General features: G+C 58.8%; 10 protein-coding genes across 10 annotated transcripts; 6 read left to right on the forward strand and 4 right to left on the reverse strand.

Moving 5' to 3' along the window:
* Nucleotides 1–74: 74 nt before the first annotated feature.
* VTJ04DRAFT_3695 (uncharacterized protein) lies at nucleotides 75–1,817 on the forward strand (the record flags this gene model as incomplete). Its single annotated transcript, XM_069361623.1, has 1 exon — nucleotides 75–1,817. One exon carries the CDS (start codon nucleotides 75–77, stop codon nucleotides 1,815–1,817), a length of 1,743 nt encoding a protein of 580 aa, XP_069222216.1.
* A 509-nt stretch (nucleotides 1,818–2,326) lies between these two features.
* On the forward strand, nucleotides 2,327–4,253 carry VTJ04DRAFT_3696 (uncharacterized protein; the record flags this gene model as incomplete). The annotated part of the gene is made up of 4 exons (XM_069361624.1): nucleotides 2,327–2,380; nucleotides 2,622–2,707; nucleotides 2,759–3,412; nucleotides 3,533–4,253. 4 exons carry the CDS (start codon nucleotides 2,327–2,329, stop codon nucleotides 4,251–4,253), a joined length of 1,515 nt encoding a protein of 504 aa, XP_069222217.1.
* Nucleotides 4,254–4,809: 556 nt separating this feature from the next.
* Nucleotides 4,810–7,683, reverse strand: VTJ04DRAFT_3697 (uncharacterized protein; the record flags this gene model as incomplete). The annotated part of the gene is made up of 3 exons (XM_069361625.1): nucleotides 4,810–6,825; nucleotides 6,878–7,318; nucleotides 7,384–7,683. 3 exons carry the CDS (start codon nucleotides 7,681–7,683, stop codon nucleotides 4,810–4,812), a joined length of 2,757 nt encoding a protein of 918 aa, XP_069222218.1.
* A 358-nt stretch (nucleotides 7,684–8,041) lies between these two features.
* VTJ04DRAFT_3698 (uncharacterized protein) lies at nucleotides 8,042–9,118 on the forward strand (the record flags this gene model as incomplete). The annotated part of the gene is made up of 2 exons (XM_069361626.1): nucleotides 8,042–8,411; nucleotides 8,484–9,118. The coding sequence occupies 2 exons, from the start codon at nucleotides 8,042–8,044 to the stop codon at nucleotides 9,116–9,118; spliced, it is 1,005 nt and encodes a 334-aa protein (XP_069222219.1).
* Nucleotides 9,119–9,208: 90 nt separating this feature from the next.
* On the reverse strand, nucleotides 9,209–9,810 carry VTJ04DRAFT_3699 (uncharacterized protein; the record flags this gene model as incomplete). The annotated part of the gene is made up of 2 exons (XM_069361627.1): nucleotides 9,209–9,441; nucleotides 9,696–9,810. The coding sequence occupies 2 exons, from the start codon at nucleotides 9,808–9,810 to the stop codon at nucleotides 9,209–9,211; spliced, it is 348 nt and encodes a 115-aa protein (XP_069222220.1).
* Nucleotides 9,811–10,899: 1,089 nt separating this feature from the next.
* On the forward strand, nucleotides 10,900–13,947 carry VTJ04DRAFT_3700 (uncharacterized protein; the record flags this gene model as incomplete). The annotated part of the gene is made up of 2 exons (XM_069361630.1): nucleotides 10,900–11,453; nucleotides 11,541–13,947. 2 exons carry the CDS (start codon nucleotides 10,900–10,902, stop codon nucleotides 13,945–13,947), a joined length of 2,961 nt encoding a protein of 986 aa, XP_069222221.1.
* Nucleotides 13,948–14,001: 54 nt separating this feature from the next.
* Nucleotides 14,002–14,261, forward strand: VTJ04DRAFT_3701 (uncharacterized protein; the record flags this gene model as incomplete). The annotated part of the gene is made up of 2 exons (XM_069361631.1): nucleotides 14,002–14,126; nucleotides 14,177–14,261. The coding sequence occupies 2 exons, from the start codon at nucleotides 14,002–14,004 to the stop codon at nucleotides 14,259–14,261; spliced, it is 210 nt and encodes a 69-aa protein (XP_069222222.1).
* A 730-nt stretch (nucleotides 14,262–14,991) lies between these two features.
* VTJ04DRAFT_3702 (uncharacterized protein) lies at nucleotides 14,992–16,404 on the forward strand (the record flags this gene model as incomplete). Its single annotated transcript, XM_069361632.1, has 3 exons — nucleotides 14,992–15,111; nucleotides 15,184–15,787; nucleotides 15,845–16,404. 3 exons carry the CDS (start codon nucleotides 14,992–14,994, stop codon nucleotides 16,402–16,404), a joined length of 1,284 nt encoding a protein of 427 aa, XP_069222223.1.
* Nucleotides 16,405–16,449: 45 nt separating this feature from the next.
* VTJ04DRAFT_3703 (uncharacterized protein) lies at nucleotides 16,450–16,752 on the reverse strand (the record flags this gene model as incomplete). Its single annotated transcript, XM_069361633.1, has 1 exon — nucleotides 16,450–16,752. One exon carries the CDS (start codon nucleotides 16,750–16,752, stop codon nucleotides 16,450–16,452), a length of 303 nt encoding a protein of 100 aa, XP_069222224.1.
* Nucleotides 16,753–17,150: 398 nt separating this feature from the next.
* On the reverse strand, nucleotides 17,151–20,476 carry VTJ04DRAFT_3704 (uncharacterized protein; the record flags this gene model as incomplete). The annotated part of the gene is made up of 2 exons (XM_069361634.1): nucleotides 17,151–18,521; nucleotides 18,587–20,476. The coding sequence occupies 2 exons, from the start codon at nucleotides 20,474–20,476 to the stop codon at nucleotides 17,151–17,153; spliced, it is 3,261 nt and encodes a 1,086-aa protein (XP_069222225.1).
* Nucleotides 20,477–20,526: the final 50 nt, after the last annotated feature.

Below are 20,526 nucleotides of genomic sequence, written 5' to 3' on the forward strand. Positions count from 1 at the left end.
CTTGAACTTTGTCGCAACAAAACAAACCATCAAACACTTCCAACCTCCCTACCCGCCGCCCCAACTCCTCGACCATGAACAACGAACAATTCCGAAGATTAATACTTGCCAACTCGGCCAAGTCCAGCTCCGACAAAAATGGCACCTCTCCTCCAACATCCTCCTCCTCTTCCGCGCCGACCACCTCCATCTCCTCCGCCCTCGGGGCAAGGCTCAAACCTAGCATCCCCATGACCCCGCGCTCCGTCGCCGGTGCCCGCGTCGACTTCGCAAAGCAACTGGCAGAGAGAAACCAGGAAGAAAAAGCCAAATCCGACAAGGCGCAGCAGCAAAAGAAGTTCCGCACCTCCGTCCCCCGAGGCGTCAGGCTCGCCCAGGGCTACGTCGACCGCGCAAAGACGAGAGAAGAGGAGGAAAACGACGAGCGCATCCAGCGCCTCAAAGCATTGGAGGAATCTTTCAAAAACGAGGAAATCGACCGCGAAACCTACGAACGCCTGCGCAACGAGATCGTCGGAGGCGACCTCTCCAGCACCCACTTGGTCAAGGGGCTCGACTTTAAGCTGCTTGAGCGGATCAAGCGCGGCGAGGACGTGTTCAACGAGAAGCCCAAGGACGGTTCGCGGCCGGGACACGACGACGAGGATAAGAACCCCAACCAGGAAGAAGAAGACCCGGATGCCATCCTCGAACAGTTGGAGTCCAAAGAAGTCAAAGCCATCGAGCGAGAGAAAGTGCAAAAGAAGGGCCAATTCGCGACGACGGGGTCTCTCCAAGCACTCCAGCCCGGACAAAAACGAACACGCAACCAAATTCTCGCCGAACTCAAAGCCGCTAGAGCAGCGGCCGCTGCAGCAGCGCCAAAAAAGCCCGAGTCCATCCTCGGCTCCAAGTTCAAAAAGATTGGAGAAAAGAAGGAGCCCGGGGTGCGCTTCGAGCGCGACGGCAAGGGCCGCGAGGTCATGATCATTGTCGACGAGGACGGCCACGAGCGGCGCAAGGTGCGCAAGCTCGATCCCAAGGAGCTGCAGGAGGAGGAGGAGAGGGAACGGGAGCGCCAGCTCCTGGCGCAGGGCAAGGTGTTGGGTATGGAGGTGCCCGAGCAGTACCGGAAGCAGATGGAGGCGCAGAAGGAAGAGGAGGAGGCCAAGGAGATTAGTATTTTTGATGATGTTGGGTCGGACTACGATCCGCTCGCAGGGTTGGAGGAGGAGGAGGAGTCTGACAAATCTGATAAGTCTGATGCGGAGGAGTCAGAGGAGGGTGAGGCCAAGGAAACGACACCCAAGAAATCGCCTGAAAAACCATCCGACCAGAACGACAAGACATCATCATCATCATCAGACATGCCGCCACCACCACCACCAGCTTCACGACCGCCAGCCGCCAAAAACTACTTTGCCGACTCCAAGTCCGGCCTGGTATCTCAGGAGGAATACAAAGCGCCGTCGCTCAACGACCCAGACTTCCTGGCGGCGCTGCGCAAGGCCAAGGCGGCGAGCGCGCTCGAGAAGTCGGAGGAGGAGAGGAAGGCAGCGGAGCGCGAGGAGCGGCTCAAGCGCAAGCTGAGCGAGCTGAACCGCGACGACGAGGATTTGGATATGGGCTTTGGGTCGAGCCGGCTCGAGGACGAGGCGGATATGGAGGACGCGCCGGTCAAGTTGTCGGCGTGGGATGATGAGGATGATGAGGGTGGAGGAGGAGGTAAGGGCGGAGGTGGTGGGAAGAGGAAGAGGGGCAAGAAGAAGAAGGGAGGGGATAAGAATAGTTTTAAGGATATTATGAAGGTGATTGAGAGGCAGAGGGGAGGTGGGTAGAAGAGGTTTCTGGATGGAGATGGTGAGTTGTCAAAGGACTAGCGACTATCCTTGATGATGACTGGAATAGACAATGCAAGTGTTATAAAACACCCGAACCTACCAGGTAAGTAGGTAAGGAATAGGTGTTGAAACAGACAAACAAACAAACAAACAGGAATGGATGAAAGTCGGCCAATTGCCTAATCGGGAAACTGTTGGTCAGGAGCCCAGGGCCATGGATCTGGGTGGAGTGTTCTCGGCGCTTGAAGGACCCGCGAACCCGACACTACTACTATCTTACATAAGGGACCTCACTTCTTCTGGCGTAATCTCACTCTTACTCTCATTCTCACTCTCACTCTCACTCCACAAACTGAAAAGACATATCCTAGAGACTCGATATCTATATTATTGCCCTGCAGTTGTCGACCTCGTCTTCGGGGCACCTAGTGAACATTTAACTTCCCCCTCCCTCTACCCCTCACTCCCGTTATCTCTATCTTCCTGACTTCCCCTCACCGCTCGCCATGGAAGAAGATCATCGGATCCCGGTCTGGCTGGACTGTGATCCAGGCCATGACGTAAGTTTTGATCTGCATCTTCTGTTGTTGGATACACAATACAACTCCGGAACGGCGCCGGAGCGGTGGTTAGTCTGAGACATCCGCCGGCGCCACATGCCGAAAAGCGGGCCGGAGCCGAGCCGGTCCGTCCCTCCGTCCCGGACCGGCTGGCCTCGGGAATATCACATCTAACGCCATCTATATCCAACACTTGTCATTTCTCCATGCCTGACCAATACTAACATCCCCGACCTCTCAGGACACCTTCGCCATCCTCCTCGCCGCCTACCACCCCGCCATTCGCCTGCTGGGCATCTCCACCGTCTTCGGCAATGCATCGCTCGAGTAAGTCCTCCCTCCCACTTTTACTATTCCCCCATTCTAACCTCCTTTTAGCAAAACCACCCGCAACGCCGCCTCCATCCTCACCGCCATCGCCAAAGCTCGCTCCATCCCCCTCTACACCGGCGCCAGCCACGCCCTGTTCCGCCCACCTCTCCACGCCCCGACCGACATCCACGGCGACTCCGGGCTGGACGGTACCTCGCTCCTGCCGCCACCGCAGGTCGAGCCCATCACCAACACCCCCGCCATCGACGCCGCGTACGAAGCCTTATGGGCCTGCCCGCCCAACACCGCCTGGGTCGTGGCCACCGGCGCCTTCACCAACGCCGCCGCGCTGTTTCTCAAGTATCCGCACCTGATCGGGCACGTCAAGGGGCTGAGTTTGATGGGCGGCGCGATCGGCGGCGGGTTTACCCCTGCGGTGCTGGGCGTGGTGGACGGGGTGCCGCGCGTGGGGAACTGGACGCCGTGGGCCGAGTTTAACGTGTTGGCGGACCCGGAGGCGGCGGCGGCGATTTTTGGGAACAGGGAGCTGGCCAAGAAGACGACACTGATTCCGCTGGATGTGAGTCATTTGGTCTTGACGACGGAGGAGGTGAGGGAGCTGTTGTTGTACGGGCCGAAGAAAGAGGGGGAGAAGAGAGAGCCGACAAAGTTGAGGAGGATGTTGGTGGAGTTGCTCATGTTTTTTGCAAAGACGTACAGGTACGTTTTCCTACTCACCTACTCCCTTACCTACCGCAACCTCCTCCCTGGTATATCAGCCTGGCAGGCAGGTATATACATTCCCAACTACCCGCTAACACTCTCCGTCTCCATCAAAAGCGACGTCTTCGGCATCACCGCCGGTCCGCCTTTGCACGACCCTCTCGCCGTCGCCGCGGTCCTGGCCGTCCTCGACGACCCGAACCACCCCCTCAACACCCTCCAACCGCACCTCAAAAGCCACCACATCCCCTTCATCGACGCAGACTCTTACAGCAGCAGCCCTCTTTCTCCGCCCGACTCGCGGTCCGCCACTCCGGCCGTATCAGCCACAATTCCACCACCAACCCAGACATCAACATTAACAACAACACCAACATCGACATCAACAACAACAACCACCACCACCCCACCCGCATCATCATCATCAGCATCATTATCAGCATCAGCATCAGCAGGAGCAGGAGGAGCAGGAAACAAAGTCCAAGGAGAACGCTTCCTCCTGCACGTCAACACCCAAGGAACCTACGACGACGCCCGCGCCGGCCGGACCCGCACCGGCCAAATCATTGCCACCAAACTTCCCCCGGGGGAGGAAGGGGTGCGGATCCCCCGCGGGCTGGACATCCCGCGCTTTTGGCGGGTGCTGGAGGAGTGTGTGGCGCGGGCGGACGAGGCGGTTCTGCAAGCGGGTGGGGAGGAGGGGATTTGGGGTATTAGTGGTAGTGGTAGTAGTACGGGAGAAGGGGAGGTGGGAAAGAGGGAGGGAAAAGGGGATGTAGTGGCGGCTAAGGCGGAGGAGGTGATTATGAAGGAGGGGGAGGGGCTGGTGTTGAATTGAGATCCATGGGATGGTGTTTTTACTTGGTACCTAGGTACTTCCCTGACCTACTTACCTTACTTGCCTACCTATCCAGGTAGCCTGAATTTTCTCATCAATAGACCTAGACCACCCAGTGCCTGGGTGTCTGCCTGCCTGTCTGAGTGACCAAGTGGCCTGCTGTGGTGACGGAGTAATACGCACATAAACAGGTGCATATATATGACCTAATGAGATCACCACGAGGTGTCAATTGGACAAGATCCGTGACGAATTTACACCATTCATTCAGCATTTCCCACACACCGGGATCAGAGCCTATAATGAGGGTGGATCAGGTAGAGTAGGCAATATATATTCATGGATGTGTATGCATAAGTGCCTATATCCCCATACAAAGCCCAACCAGGCCAAGCAACGCCACAACGACTTAACAACCACCACCACGACCACCACCGGTAGCCTCCCACGCACCATCCCTTGACCCAAAACCGTCTCATCACCATGCCGGCGATAATAATAATAATCATAAGACCAACAATGACACACTTTCCACCCCTCCTCCTCAAAATCAAAATCAAAACCTCGCCTTCTTTCTCCGCTTCTTCTCCTTCTCGTACTCTTTCGCCGCGTGCCCTTCCTCGCCCTGGATCTCGGCGATGAGCCGCTTGAACTTCTTTTCGTACGCCTCGTCCTTGAGCTTCTTGACGCGCAGGTTCTCGCGGCGGATGAAATCCGCGTCCTTGCGCAGCTCGCGCAGCGCGCCCTTGCGCTCGCGCTTGTGCTCGGCCTTGAGCCGGGCGAGCTCGGCCCGCTCGCGGTCTGGGTCGTAGTGCTTGTCCGGGTCGAAGGCGTCTTCGAACTTGGGGATGTAGGTGCGGATGGCCAAGGGCCGGTGGTGGTGGAGCTCCAGCGGGCGGCGGCGGAGGCGGGAGAGGGTGAGGTGGTGGGTGAGAGTTGTTTGCAGGAAGGAGAGGGAGGTGTTGAGAGAGGGCGGGAGATGGCGGGATGAGCTGGGTGAGGTGAGGTGTTGGAGGATGGGGAGGAGCGGGGAGAAGGTTTCCGTGAAGGCGGGGAGGGCGTGCCATGTCTCGAGGGTGGACCTGAGGAGAGAGGCGAGGGTGGAGAGGAGGGCGATTTTGAGGGAGTTGGCCTCGGCGGAGGTTGGTGACAGGGAGGGTTGCGGGAGGCAGTCGGCGCAGGTGGGTTTTCGGATGGGCGTGTCTTGGGCTTTGGAGATGCGGATGCCTGCGGGCGGGTCGTGCATAGGGAAGAAACCCGGCCGAGATGCGAGTTTCTCGGGGGCGAGCGAGCAGAGGGTGTTGAGGCAGAAGTTCATCAGCTCGGGCACGTAGCGCTTCGCGAAGGATTGGTATGAAAGGGCGAGGATGGAGAGGTAGACGCCCGTGGCGTAGTCGGACAAGGCCTGGGGAATCTTCTGGCCCAGGTACCGGGCAATGGCGAGCATCGCGGGGGTGACCACCTGGTGGAAGTGATCCGACGTCGGGAAGGTCGTGCCGATGGCGGTCAGGATGACTAGATCGCCAACCGTCAGGGCCAGCGGCCTTTCGTCGGTCATCTTTTGGATGTGCGCGCGATACGCCTTGCCTACTTCGATGGGGAAAGACTTGGCCAGGGAGTGGATGTGCCGGCTCAGGCTTTCCAAGGCCGGGAACCAGTGTGGCTCGAAGCGATCGCCGAGGTATGCGACATGTTGCACCAGGACTTCCGAAAACTTGCCCAGCCTCTCCTTGTTTTTGGCGTCCAACTTGGGATGGTAAAGAGCACGAACCCGCTGGACGCAGACTGGATGCTTCGTCACATCGACCCCTTTGAACGCCTCGAGAAGCTCGTCGTGGGATTGAGGACACGGGAACGTGTAAGGGATGCGATTGTCGTCGTTCCCTTTGGCGTTTTCAGGTGCCTTGAAGACAGGATCCTTGGTGACGGACTCATCCAAGATGTCCTTGACAAACTCGTCGTCGTCTTCATCGGACTCCTCAGATTCAGATGCCTCCTCATCACTTCCCTCTTCGCTTTCAAAGTCTTCGCTGTCGAACTCCAGGTCGGAACCGCTCGCCACGAGGTCGTCGTCAATGAGGAAATCGTCTTCGTCGTCGAGACCCAGCTCGGTGGCTGTCGGCCGGTATTTGACGCCTTTGCCGAGGCCGAACTCGTCCTCATCCTCAGGCTGGGCAGCGGCCTGAGCGTCGCCATCCTTCTTCTTGTCCTTGTCCTCATCGCTCTCAGACTCCTCGCTGTCGGAAACCGGCTCTCCACGCATGCGTTTCAACCTCTTCTCCTCGAGCTCCTTCAGCCGCTCCGCCTCTTCCTTGGCCTTCTGCTCTTCGGTCTTTGTTGGTTCGGCAGGCTGAGCACGCTTGTCAATGGCCAGCTTCTTCACTTCGATATCGTACTCCTTGTCGACGGTCGCCTTGTCCTTGCCGGCGATGACCAAGGTAGGGGCCGAAGCATTCGCTTCCTTGGCCGGCTGCTGGGGTATTTGCTTGAAGAGCAGAGACTGAAGCTCGGGCAGGGTCTTGTCGATCTCTTGCCGAAGCTCGTTGTCCTCTTCTTTGGCAGCTTGCCGTTCCTGGAACTAGTTAGACATGCTGCAAGTCCTGAGGGAGACACAAACACCTTACATATCTGTGGAGCTTGGACTTGGCGATAATCTCCTCATAGATTTCCTTCTTGGTCTTCTTTCTCTCCGGCTGACCCTCCTCCTCCAGCTCCGCCGCGGCTTCTTCGAGGCGCAGGCGCTTTAGCCTCCTGCGCTCGGCGCGCTCGGTGTCCGACTCATCACCCGACGGCAGATCCTCCTCGTCAAAGTCGTCCTGGACGGCGGCATCCTCGTCATCGTCGAACAAGGGCCTGCCCATGTGTGTCAAGCGGCCCTCAGTTTCGTCGTCATCCTCGAGGTCGAACATGGAGCTCTTCTTGTGGGCGCGCATTTGCTCCCGCGTGTAGCGCTCAATCATCTTGTCCTCGAGTGACATATTGGGGTCGTCCTCGCCGAAGCGCCTGTCGATGATGCCGCCGACCTTGTTCCGCCGTTGCATTTCGACGAGGAGAGTTTGGCGACGCTAAAAAAAGGGTGGCATATTAGCAAAATGGCCCAGTGAGGACAAGACAGCTTTCATGACTGTACCTTTTCCTCGCTCATGGCTTTGGACAAGCCGGGGCGGCCCTTGATGCCCATAACATCCTTGGTTCCCACGGGCTTGGCGGTGGTGACCTCGAACTTGGGGCCGCGCGCATTGGTCTTGAACTGGAAGGGATTGAACTGCTCGCGGATGCTGGCGAGGGCCTCATGGCGCTGGAGGCGCTTGTCGGGGTTTTTGCGAAGTTCCTCGGCTGTCTTGCGTTTTTGTTTCTTGGACTTCTGGGGGCCGATGATGCCCTGCTCCCGGAGCGAGGCCTTTAGCCTCTTCAATTGGGACCCGGGCATGGTGGTGGTTGTGTGGGAGGTGCAAGTGAAGAAGTGATGAAGTGGTGAAGTTGAACTGTTTCAATGTTTGAGATCGCAGGTTATCATCCAGAGATTTTTGGCTGCATCGTTATCTTATCGCAGCGACCCACTCGCTGTCCCGCCCAAATTTTGGCGGTGAAACCTGGCAGAAACCACCTTACCCACTCCCAACCCTTGTCACTTCCGTCATCTGCCCGCTCAGCAACCCTTGGCTTTCAGCTTCCAGGATTCCCTCACTCAACCCTCGACTCTCACGACCAACACCAACGCTGCTGCACAACGCAACAGCCCCCTCCATGCCACCACCTTCAGAACTACAAGCAACCTTGGCTGCGCCATGGGTTGGCTGACCAAAATCTTCAAAGACGACCGAGTCTTGCTCGGCTATGTCACTCTCGGCGCCATCGGCTGGATCATCGGCTCCCAGCTGCTGCTCAAGCGATGGCGCGACGAGGCCGAGATCAAGCCGCCCCAGCCCAAGACCCAGTACATCACCCAGGAGACTGAGGATGCCTTGCAGCTCAGCACTCTCGAGACCCTCCTCGGCCACTACAACCACTCGATCCGTGAGACGGCTGCGAAGATCCTGTGCGACCGCGCTTTCAATGACAGGGACACAGTCGAGCTGCTGCTCTGGGGCATCACCCGCCCGGACTACGATGAACGCATGAAGTATCTCAGGGCCCTTGCCGTCATTGCCGATCCTCGTGAGTATTCCCGGCCTATTACAGACCTAACTCAGGCATGCGCAACACCCATGTGGTACTGACCCCTCTAAGGTGGTTTCGGGCGTCTACATACATGGAAAGCGTACGCCGCACTCGTCCGGTCCCTGGAGCTGTCCCTGGACCCCGAGCAGGAGGTTCTCGACGACGAGACCTTTGACGAATACCCGCTCCGCGACATGACCGAAAAGCTCTGCCTCATGTTCATCAACCAGCTCGTCACCTCGTACGACGCCGGCAAGCTGATCAAGGCCCAGTTTGTCGAGAAGTGGCTGGCCAAGCAAAACTGGGGCGCCACGCCCGAGGAGCGCCAGCGCAACTTCCAGCGGTACATGCGCTACAAGGCGAACCGCATCACCGATATCGTATCGGCCATCCGCGCGTTCCCGTCGGGCCGGGAGGCGCTGCAGCGCGCGGGCCTCATCCCCGCCTCGGCCCGGTCGGATCTTGATGGGGATGATGGAATGCCGTATATCGAGCGTCTTAGCGTGCTGATCCCCAGCAGCGTCAACATCTCGGGCTTGGGCGAAGATGAGCAGGCCAGACTCCTCCTCCGGTCGCTGCAGGGAACGCAATCGGCGGAGGAGCAACGGGTCAGGCATCGGCATCGCCAGGCCATTGTCATGAACGATGGGAGCCACCCGGTCAGCCGCGAGGACATTATTCAGCGCCCCGAGTCGCCGACGTGAGCTTGGTGGTCTGTGAGTGAGAGTACGGATATAACATTGCGTATGGCATTGCGGGAATCATCCGCCTGAGATGGTGATGCTGGATAGAAATTATCCAAGGGTAAGCTTGCCGTTGCAGAGCCGCTCAACGGAAGCAATAATTCCATCAATAATTCCATCCTCTGATGGCTGGAAATTCGTTGATATTGACAACCACGGCTGGCTGAATGCTGGAGGATAGCCGAGCGTTGTTCCGGACGGGAACACCACGGCAGAGAGCAAGGCCTTCAGAGCATACGGCTGGGGACAGATCAGATACTGAGGGAGGTATCTGCCCTTGTGGGCTAGATTTGGTCAATCCAGGCAACGTTGCACGACGATGGTAGACAGGGTGTTTGCTATTTATTGGTTACACAGCTTCGTCGGCTGCTGGAACAAACCACGAAACCTTGTGCTGGCCTCGAGTACAGCATCTTGCCGGGTTCCAACCCTTTAAAGTATGTACAAATACACAGTCGCCTTCATCCCACAAGTACTCCAAAAATACTCCGGGCGGTTGTGAAACTTGATGTTTTTGCCCCTGACAGCATCCCCAGACTCTGCATATGCATGTCATGCTTGAGCCATTGCCGCGTGGCAGGATCGCAGCCAGTGGAGATGCTTGCGAGGGGCTGCGGGGAAGAGGTGCTTGGTGTTCTAGCCTCCCCTCTCATGGTGGTTGGAAGGTTTGTTTACATTTGAAATCCGGGCGGAAGAAAGGAGCAACGGAGGACACAGACCGGAAGTAAGCAAATGTTTTGTTTGTTTCCCCCTCCAGCAAAGAGGGGTTTACTGTGTACCAGCCTCTTCCCCGCATCGGCATGAGATTGTTCGGTTGCAGCCGTAGCACCGAGCCCAGAGCAAGCCCACTCCCGCTGCAACATGGCCATGGCATGTCCTGACGCAAGCGATGGTGCTTGGGTCACAAGGCGGAAGGGGGGGTTTAGCGGTGGTGCACGCTAGGACGTGGGCACATGAAGTGGGATGACAATAAAACAGTCAACAAGTCCGCTACCTGCGGTTCTCATATTTCTGTTGGAAATTTCCATGTTGTGTTTTTGGGTCTGTCGTGTCATGATCGTGTTTGTTCTCATTGTTTCTTCTCTCGCTCAGTTCTCACCCTTCTTTTTCTTGGCCACTTACCTACCACTAACCGCCGCTTTTGTCTTGGATGACTGCTCTCAGCCAGCCATACAGGCCGTATTGGTACCCTCTCATTTCCCACGCTGTCTTCTCTATCATCTCTATTTGCTGGACCAAAAATCGCCCAATTCTACACCAGGGCCTCGTCGATCATTGAATTCGTCATCCCATATCCATCTCGCCGCCTCATAGGCCAGGTTGCCGTCTTGTTTGAAATAAGGAACTGGAACACTTTACCTGTGGAGTGCCTGAACACATTCCCGACATCCCCGACTTGACCAAGCTACCTAAGCTCCCTAGCTCCCGCCGACAAGCACGAACTGAGCTGCAATCTGCAAACTGCTGCAACTGCAGACACCCGAAAGTGGCCGGACAGGGACGATTATTCATTCAATCCATTTTGGCGGGTTGATCGACAGAAAATCGCAACCGGCGGTGTCGAAAACCCGACGCTTTGGAACCTTCTCCAGCTTGGGCGAAGCAAGCTGAATGACGGGAGTTGAAGCCCGGTGGGGCTTGTAAACAATAAAGTCGGTTACCGGTCGTCCAGGGCGGCCCCCCAAACCGGGCTGCATCTTCCATTTCTTTGCTTCCGCTTTCTTTTTTTCCCGCCCATCATCATGTCCTTCACCACCACCGCTGCCTCGTCCACATACAACACAACCACCCGTCACACACTCTCACGACGTCCCCTCCGCGGCGGCACAACCACCGCATCGACCCCGAACCTCAACCAGCTCTACGCAGCCCACCAAGGAGCAGCAACACATCATCAACAGCCACAGCTCTCGCCCTCGCGTCTCGCGGCGCCACCACCACCCCCGTCCCTCTCGCGCAAGGGGTCCGTTGCCGCCCTGACCCAGAACTCGCTCGCCGCCATTCCGGATGACTCGCATGCCTACGCATACAACACCGTCTTGAATAACAACGCTGCCGCTGCCGCCGCTGCTGCTGCTGCAGATCCCATGCCGCCCATGCCGCCGCCGCATACCCCGGGTCGTCTCGCCGGCGCCGCAGATGAGGTCGCCATCGGCGACACGGTCGAGGTGCCTGGGGGCATGACGGGCACGGTGAGATTTATTGGTCCCGTGGCCGGCAGGAAGGGCACGTTTGCGGGTGTCGAGCTGCATCCCGAGTTTGCGCCGAGGGGCAAGAATAGTGGCGATGTCGACGGGTGAGTTTGACTTGAAGAATGCTTCAGAGAAACAAACACGGCCATAGTTAGTACTGACGTATTTCGGGCCTTGTCTGACTCGTACAGCGTTTACTACTTCACCACCGTCCAACCCGGCGCCGGCATCTTCCTCCCCCTTTCCAAAGCCATCAAACGCGAACCGCCCCCGATCCCCAACAGCGCCTCCTATCCCATCACGCCCGCCAGCGCCGGCGGCGGCCTGCGCGTCGCCAGCCACAACGCCGCCAACTACACCCCTTCCACGCCCGGCGTACCCAAGCTCAGTCAGTCGGTCGGCCCCTCAACCCGCGCCGCGAGCCCACTCGGAAAAAAGGTCCGCCCGTCCCTGCAACGCCCGGAGTCGCCCGTGCGCAGGCTCATGACCCCCGGCCCGCGAACGACGGGCATCGCTACCCCCGCGCCCCCGCAAACCGGCCCGACGAACCCGCCTCGCTTCGGCACTCCGACGTCGGCCAACAAATTCGGCGCCAGCATCCGCAGCAATGCCGGCGGCGCAGCAGGTGACCCGAGTAAGCGAGCAACGCCGGGACCGGGGCCGGGACCCGGAGGAGGAGGAGGAGGAGGAGGAGGACACGCGCGGAAACCTAGCGTGGGCCCGCGCAGCGCCTCTGCTCTGGGCGCCCTCGGCGGCGGCACCGGCGGGCCGCACCACCACAACATGGGCGATGACGAGGTCCCGGGGCTCGGCATCCAGCGGACGCAGACCAACGGCAGCCTGGGCTCGTCGGTGTCGTCGTTTGCGCTGAAAGTGCGGCCCGCGTCGAGGGCCATGTCGCGGACGGGGAATCACGCTTCGGCGGCCGAGGAGGAGGTGGAGCGGCTGCGCGCCGAGCTGGAGGAGCGGGATCGCCAGCTCAAGGAGCAGGCGCAGACGTTGGCGGAGATGGAGAGTAGCTTGAACGAATTGCAAGGACTCATCGAGAACTCGGAAGGTCCGCCGGCACCACCGCGGAGGGATAGCCTCGGCGACAAGGACACGGCGCAGCTCCGCGCGCTGGTGCGCGAGAAAAACGACAAGATCGCCCAGCTCACGGCCGAGTTTGACGCGCACCGCGCCGACTTCCGCAGCACCATCGACACGCTGGAGATGGCGAGCGCGGAAACGGAGCGGGTGTATGAGAAGCGCATCGAGGAGCTGATGCTCGAGATCCAGGAGCTGCAGGAGCGCACCGCCGACGTGGATACCATCGCCGCGCAGCTGAAGCAGCTGGAGGAGCTGGTGCAGGAGCTCGAGGAAGGGTTGGAAGACGCGAGGAGGGGGGAGGCGGAAGCGAGGGGGGAGGTGGAGTTTTTGAGAGGGGAGGTGGAGAGGACGAGGGCTGAGTTGAGGAGGGAGAAGGAGAAGGCGAGGGAAGCGTTGGCAAATGCCACCGCTGCTAATGGCGGCGGCGGCGGCGGTGCTACTGCTGCGCTTGTGAACGATCTGCGAAAGGAGCTGGAGCAGAAGGAGGACGAGATCCGCGGGTTGAAGGCGATTATTCACTCGCTCAGCCGCGACTCGGTGCCCGGCGAGAACAGCCCCGAAAAGACTCCCACCCAACGCCCGTCGTCTTTCCCTCATCACGAGTCCGTCGAAGACCGCCTCGTGCGCGACAAGCTGGAGCGCGAGGTGGCGGAGCTGCGCGCGCTGCTCGAGAGCAAGTCGGCGCGCGAGGAGGAGCTCGAGAGGGAGCTCGAGGTGATGCGTCGGCAAAGTGTCGTCACGGCCGTTGGGCCCAATAACCGCGCTAGCGGCGTGACAGTTGGGAGCCATGAGCAGCATCAGCGCAGCTCGATCCGCGACTCGCGCGGCACTGTGACGGTGACGTCCCCCAAGGCGCCCAGCACGGCGAGCATCCCGGCCGTGGTTGCCCCCGCAGGCGGCGCGGGCGCGGGCGCGGGCTCGAGGAAGAATACCCTGACCCAACCACAGCAGCAGGAGACGGTGACGGGGGAGAGCGATGCCTACAGCACGGCGACGGAGAATAGTTCGCTGTGGTGCGAGATTTGCGAGGCGGCTGGGCATGATATCCTCTCTTGCACCAACGTGTTTGGGACGACTACGACCAGCGATCAGCAGAAGAAGCCTGAGGCTACTACTACTACTGCTGCTGCGGCTGGGAACGGCAACGAGGACGGCGGCGCCCCGTTGACTTCGGCAGCAGAGACACCCGACTTTGATGCCCTCGAGGTGGATGCCCTGGGGATCAAGCCGGCGCCGCTGTCGCCGATGAAGCCCGTCACGCCTACCACGATGAAGCATCCTGCTGTTCTTACTCCCGGTGGTGGTGGTGCGGCTCTTTCTACTACTGCTACTACTACTACGGGCGTGGCGAATGCCCCGGCCCCGACGCTGCGGCCGATGCCGAGCTTTTCGGACCAAGGCCCCGTGGCGGGCAAGACGAGCGGGGTGGTGGAGGCGGATAAGTGGTGCGCGCTGTGCGAGAGGGATGGGCATGGGAGCGTGGATTGTCCTTTTGAGGATGCTTTTTGAGTTATGAGGGGGGGGATGATGATGTTTTTATGATTCTTCTTGTCGTTTTATTCTATGTTTCTACTTTCTTTTTCTCTGACTCCTTCGTTCCGGTGGTTTGGTGATGTGTGTGGAGTGCGTGTCTGGTATGCATACAAAAAGACTTGGGAGGTTGTGCCTATTTATGAAGGAGCTAGGAGGTAGGGATGTACGGCCTAACCTAGGTAGGTCTGACACCTCAGGTACCTAGGTGGTGGTGGGTGTTGGGCAGAGGAAAGTTCCAGGTTCCGTCCGGAGAAAAGAAAGGGGCACTAGAAGAGGGACATGATGGATGATGGCCTTGGCCTTGGTTTATATCTTTAATTTCTCATGTCTTCGTTTTTTTCTCTGTTGGAGTAAGATATGTTGAGTAGGGTTCTTGTAATTGAATTGTTTGATTTCTTGAGTTTGAATCTCTGTCTATCTGTCTAGCTTGGAAGCTGAGGTGATGTGATGATTTTATGAAAGAGGTGAGGTTGTTGAGGTGTTGGTGTTGATGGAGGGAAGCAAAGCTCTTCACATCCTGGACTGGCCCAGCGGGAAAGGCCCCACTCTTCCGATGCTTCCGCAGCCAGGGACCGCCCACCTCAGACACGCCAGACACGCAACAGGCTGAGGCTGAGGCTGAGACTACGGAGTTAGGTGAGGCCAGGTTCCCTTCTCCCCCCACTGACACCTCGCAACAACCAACCCACCAGACAACGCTGAAAAAAAGATGCATGCAGGCTGCTGCTGACCCAACAGTTTTCCCTTGATCCTTTTTTAGCCTGCCTTTTCTCTTTACTTGCTGCTCAATTGACGGATCCACCGCCGGTTGATTGCATGTGCGACGAGGATACCTCCCTTGGGTACCGGTACCTAGCCTGATCTTTCTCGCCTTCACTTGATCCCAATCAAGACCGGACGGCAAGAAACGTTGGGACAAAACGAGGACAATTGACCCCATCTGCCGGTCATCGACATCGAAATCGACTACTTTCCCAACCGGCGCCGCACTCCAAAGCGCGCCACAGCAAAACACACACCATGACCCAAGTCTTTTACGACCTCGTCTCCTCCCTGGGGAGCTGCCTCAACTGCTTTCCCAGCTCCCCCACCCTCAAGATCAACAACAGGAGTTTCAAGATCCTGCGTCTCCTGGGCGAGGTATGTTTTCTCTCCCTCCATCTTGTCTGGATTTACTAGGTCTGTACTCACCATCCCTCCCTCCCTCCCCAGGGCGGCTTCTCCTACGTGTACCTCGTCCAAGACACCTCCACCTCGGAGCTCTTCGCCCTGAAAAAGATCCGCTGTCCCTTCGGCGCCGAGTCGGTCGCCCAAGCCATGAAGGAGGTGGAGGCCTACAAGCTCTTTGCCCACTCGCCCGGCATCATCCACTGCGTCGACTACTCCATCGCCACCGAGCGCGGCGGCGGCGAGGATTCCAAAACCGTCTACGTCCTCCTGCCCTACTACCGCCGCGGCAACCTGCAGGACATGATCAACGCGAACCTGGTCAACCACGCGCGGTTTCCGGAAAAGAAGTTGATGCTGCTGTTCCTGGGCGTGTGCAGGGCGTTGAGGGATATGCATGTGTATACCGGCCCGGGCCCGGAGGCGGGTGGGAGCAATGGGGAGAGGATGGAGGTGCCGGCGGGTGGAGCAGCGAAAGGGAAGAAGGGGAAGAAGCAACAACAGCAGCAGCGAGGCGCTGCCCCTGCTGGCACGGCGGATGAAGATGATGAGTCCGAACAGCAACGCCCGCTGATGACGGAGGATGAGCGCCTGCCTGCGGCTGCGCCGGGGCAGAGGAGGAGTTATGCGCATCGGGATATCAAGCCTGGTAAGTCGTTTTCTGTCTCCCCCCTTTTTCTTCGAACTAACACCCCCCCGCAAACAGCAAACATCATGATCTCCGACTCCGGCACCGACCCCATCCTGATGGACCTCGGCTCCATCGCCGTTTCTCCCTTACCCATCACCTCCCGCTCCCTGGCCATCCAGACCCAAGACACCGCCGCCGAGCACAGCACCATGCCCTACCGCGCGCCGGAGCTGTTTGACGTGAAAACCGGCACCGTCATCGACACCAAGGTCGACATCTGGTCCCTCGGCTGCACCCTGTACGCCTGTCTGGTCGGGAAATCCCCCTTCGAGATGCGCTCCGACGAGACGGGCGGGTCGCTCAGCATTTGCGTCTTGTCGGGCGACTGGCGGTTTCCGGATGAGGGTCCGAGGGGTGGGAAAAAGGCGCAGCAGAAGGGGAAGGGTCCGGCTGCTGGGGCGGGGGGAAGTGGCAGTGCTGCGGCGGCGGCGGCGGACGAGTATTCCATCAGCGAGCCGGTCCGGGAGGTGGTCAGGAGGTGTTTGCGCGTGGAGCCGAGCGAGAGGCCGGATATCGACGAGCTGATTGAGATGGTGGAGAGGGTGGTGGAGGAGTTGCCCGAGGATGCGACTTAGAAAATGCCGGCTGTCTGTTTGACGGAATGTGGGCATGGTTGGCCATCATGCGTCCAGGTGCTGGGGTTTGTTTGGCATGTTTCTTTCTGCTTTGCTGTGCAAAGGTGGTGAAGTCCGCGGTTGTGCAACTGGGGGGTTGGTTCTTCTTGGGACTGGCTCGGGTCTGCTTCTCTTGGGATTCGGGTATTTAATTACCTCGCTGGATGTCGGGCGTTGCGGCGTTCCATGGTTTGGCCATCTTGGGAGATGGGGACGGGGGTTGTTGTCACTATTAGTGTTGGTGATGTTGCTGAAGGCCTTAGCCGTGGTGATGTTGGATGTTATGAAGTATGTACATACAAGGGCCATTGTGGGTGGGTTGAATATACCGTTTGTCGTTTTCTCGGTGGCGTCTCATCTCATAACGTTTCCAACACTGCTTGATTGGCTTAACACTATGGAAATACTTGAAGTGAACGAAGAGAGGACCGGTCAACTCCCCTCCATGGCTAGGTATACATAAACACTACAACACGTCACAAACACAAGTTGACATCGAGAGCTGAGCCGCAGGAGGTTTTCTCCATTCATTGAACCCCATACTCCGTAAACCAGACTCAATCAATGCTACGTACAAGCATATCCCCATGCCTGCTACCCTATCTTATCTTTAAACACCCATCCCAATCAATAAACAAGAGCAGTATGTCCTATCCCAAACTCAACAACCCCCTCCCCGTTCAACGCCTCCCCCACTCCCTCATCAATCAATCCTCCAAATGCAACATATACGTCGCCACCTCAAACGGCCTCAAATCCACCTTGAACCGCCCATCCTTAAACACCACCTCCTCCAGCTCGTCCTCGAGCAAGTTCGTCTTGGTGACGGCCCGCACCTTCCACTTGGTCTCCACCTCACCGCGCGCCCGCCCGCCGAGGCTGTCGTAGATGCGCAAGACGACCGTACGCCCCGGGCGCGTGGGCAGCTCGCCCGCCGACACGTCGGCGTCGTCCTCGCCGCGCTTGACCGTGTCGAGGACGAGGGCGGGGCTCGAGTTGGCCGTGAGGTAAACGGGCGGGGTGCAGAGGGAGTCGGTGGTGAAGACCGAGTTGGTGTTGGGCGCGGGTGCGACGAGGAGGCGGAGCGGGTTGTTGAACTCGAAGGCCTTGCGGACGGTGAGGTGGGAGAGGGCGCCCTGGTGGGGGAAGATGCCCCAGCGGATGGTGTGGGTGCCCATGTCCGCGTCCGCGTCGGGGGCCTTGGGGCTGCGGAGCAGCGAGAGGCGCATCACGTTGCCCGCCGTGGCGAAGCCGTACTTGGAGTCGTTGAGGATGGACACGCCGTAGCCGTGCTCCGACAGGTCGGCGAAGCGGTGGCAGCAGACTTCGAACTTGGCCATGTCCCAGGACGTGTTGTAGTGCGTGGGCCGGCGGACGATGCCGAACTGGGTTTCGTAGCTGGCCTCGGTGTTGCGGATGTCGACGGGGAATTCGACCTTGAGGAACTTCATGGTCTCGTGCCACTTGACGGTGCTGGTCACCTCGACGTGCGAAGGCTGGCCCGAGAGCGCGGCCGACAGCGAGATGACGGTGTCGATGTGCGACTTGTCGCTGATCTTGGTGTGTGTTGTGATGGAGACGCGATGAGGCTTCTGCTCAAGCACTTTGGTCTCGACCGTGTGCAACGGCTTACGCGTGTCGAGATGGTAGACCTCGACATCCCATGCCTGCCAGTACAGGGGCTTGTCGTCGAAGATGACGTACTGGTTGGCCTTCTGGCCCTTGGGGATGACTTCGCGGTCGGCCAACTTATCATAAAGCGATGTGATGACGCCGCGCGAGACCTCAACCTTGAGATGGCTGTTCTCGAGGACATAAAGATCCTTGGACACCTCGCGGAGGGTCACGGCAGGCTCGGCCTCGTTGATCTTGAAGTGGCGAAGATTCAACAGCGGCCCGGATCCGCAGGCGACGGCGGCCTGGGTTTCCGAGATGTCGACTACTTCCTTCCGGTGCCACGGCAACGTGTTCAAAGCGAAGCCTTCACCGACGGTGGTGGTCTTGACCTGCTCAAGTCCCAGAACCTTGGTCGCCTCCTTGAGGATCTTCTCACCCGTAGCGAACACCTCGGCATACATCTGGATATCATATTCGTCAATATCTCTTCTGACTTTGTCTTGTTCAAGATTACGTCTTTTCTCACCTCGTCCGACTCCCTGTAAGCCAAAGCAATGGAGCTTCCAGGGAGGCAGTCATGGAATTGCATGAGCAACACCTTCTCCCACATGGAGTCAAACTCCTTCTTGGGGTACTTGTACGTCTTGTCTTTGACGGACGCGATAGTGGCAAGCAACTCCAGGTCACGGAGAACGATCTCAGCCCTCCGGTTGTTGAGTTTGTTGTTGGCCTGGGTGGTGTATGTGCCACGGTGCAGCTCAAAGTAGAGCTCGCCATACCATGTCACGAAGGAAGATGCCTTGCGTTCCAGTCTCTCAAAGAAGTCGTCGACCGAGTCACCCAGGTGGACGCGAGGGAGGAGGCCGATGGTGTCGCTGATGCCGCGGCAACGCCGCAACTTTTCGAGATGCTGCCAGGTCGGGCCACCGCCGCCGTCACCCTTTCCAAAGACGAGCAGCGAGGTGGCGTCCTGGTCTAGCGATTTGTGCTGAGACATGCTACGCTTGACATCGCCGAAGTGGGCCTCGGCCGTGTACGTCTCGGAAGGGGGCATGTGGCAAACCACCTGGGATCCGTCCAAGGCGACCCAGTTGAAGGTGGTGTGCGGGAAGCGGTTAATATTGTTCCAGCTGAGCTTCTGCGTCAAGAAACGCGTCATGCCCGAGAGACGACAGAGCTGCGGCAGCTGGCTCGAGTAGCCGAACGTGTCGGGCAGCCAGAAGGTCTGGCACCGGCGGCCAAAGTTGCTTTCGTAGAAGCGCTGACCGTAGAGGAACTGGCGGACCAGCGACTCGCCACTGGGCATGTTGGTGTCGTGTTCGACCCAGCTGCCCCCGATGGGGTGGAAGCGGCCCTCGGCCACCTTGGCCTTGACGCGAGCGAAGACGCTCGGGTACAGCTCCTTGAGCCACTTGTACTGCTGGGCCTGCGAGCAGGCGAAGTTCAGCTCCGGATAGCGGTCCATGAGGTCACACTGGTTGGACCACGACCGGGCGACCTTGCGCTTGGTCTCAGCGAAGGGCCATAGCCAGCAGCTGTCGATGTGGCAGTGGCCGATGGCGTAGACGACGGGCTCCTTGCCCGAGGCATAGACCTTGGCCGAATTGACATTGGGGCCGATGTACTCCTCGGCAATCTTGCGGCACTCCTTGATGGACTCACGGTTGTTTCTGTCGAAGGTGTCGATGATGCGGTTGCAGACATTGAGAGCCTTGTGCTCCTCCCACGAGTCGTGAGGGAACTCCCTGGCGGCATCGCCGATGATCCAGGTATCGATCCACAGCTGGCGGGCATCGGGGTCGACGGCAACGATCTCGGCGCGGTTCAGGCGGAAGTGCTTATTGGGATCAGGGGGCTGGATCAGGTCGCCACCAGGAGCGTTGCCAAACATGCCATTGCAGGCCATTTCGATGTAGATGACGTGCTCCTTTCCATCGCGGAACGACTCCGGCAGGATCCATTCGACACGCTCTCCGTTCCCTGTCAGGCCTTGAAGTGGATGGCCGTTCACGTCCCAGATGAGGCCCTCATTGCCGGCGTCCCAGTGGAGCTCGAGCAGGCGCTTATTCTGGAGGTCCTTGGGGACAGAAAGGACAACCTTAAACCAATGCGTCGTCCAAGCCGGGCCGAACCAGTCGCCGACTTTGGCCTTCTTGAACTCGTGGGACGTAGCCTCCTGGAAGGTGGGCCGAGAGTGGCCGGGAGCATGCCATACGGAGAGTTTGACGTGAGGCTCGCCCGAGACGACGGCCTCGTTTATCATGGCGCGGAGGTTCTGGTGCTCATACTGGCCACCCGAGTAGAACTGGCTGATGCGGTCCCGGTAGATCCTGGAGATCATCTGGCCCACGGGCTTGGGGGCCCGAAGGGGGTAGTCACTCTTCGGACCCATCTGGTCAGGCGTTTGGCCGCCCATGGTGATGGTTTGCGCTGTCAGAGGCGGAGGGCAAGATGGAACGAAACAAG

Source organism: Mycothermus thermophilus (assembly GCF_041956435.1).
Source record: "Mycothermus thermophilus strain CBS 625.91 unplaced genomic scaffold VTJ04scaffold_2, whole genome shotgun sequence".
NCBI lineage: Eukaryota > Fungi > Ascomycota > Sordariomycetes > Sordariales > Chaetomiaceae > Mycothermus > Mycothermus thermophilus.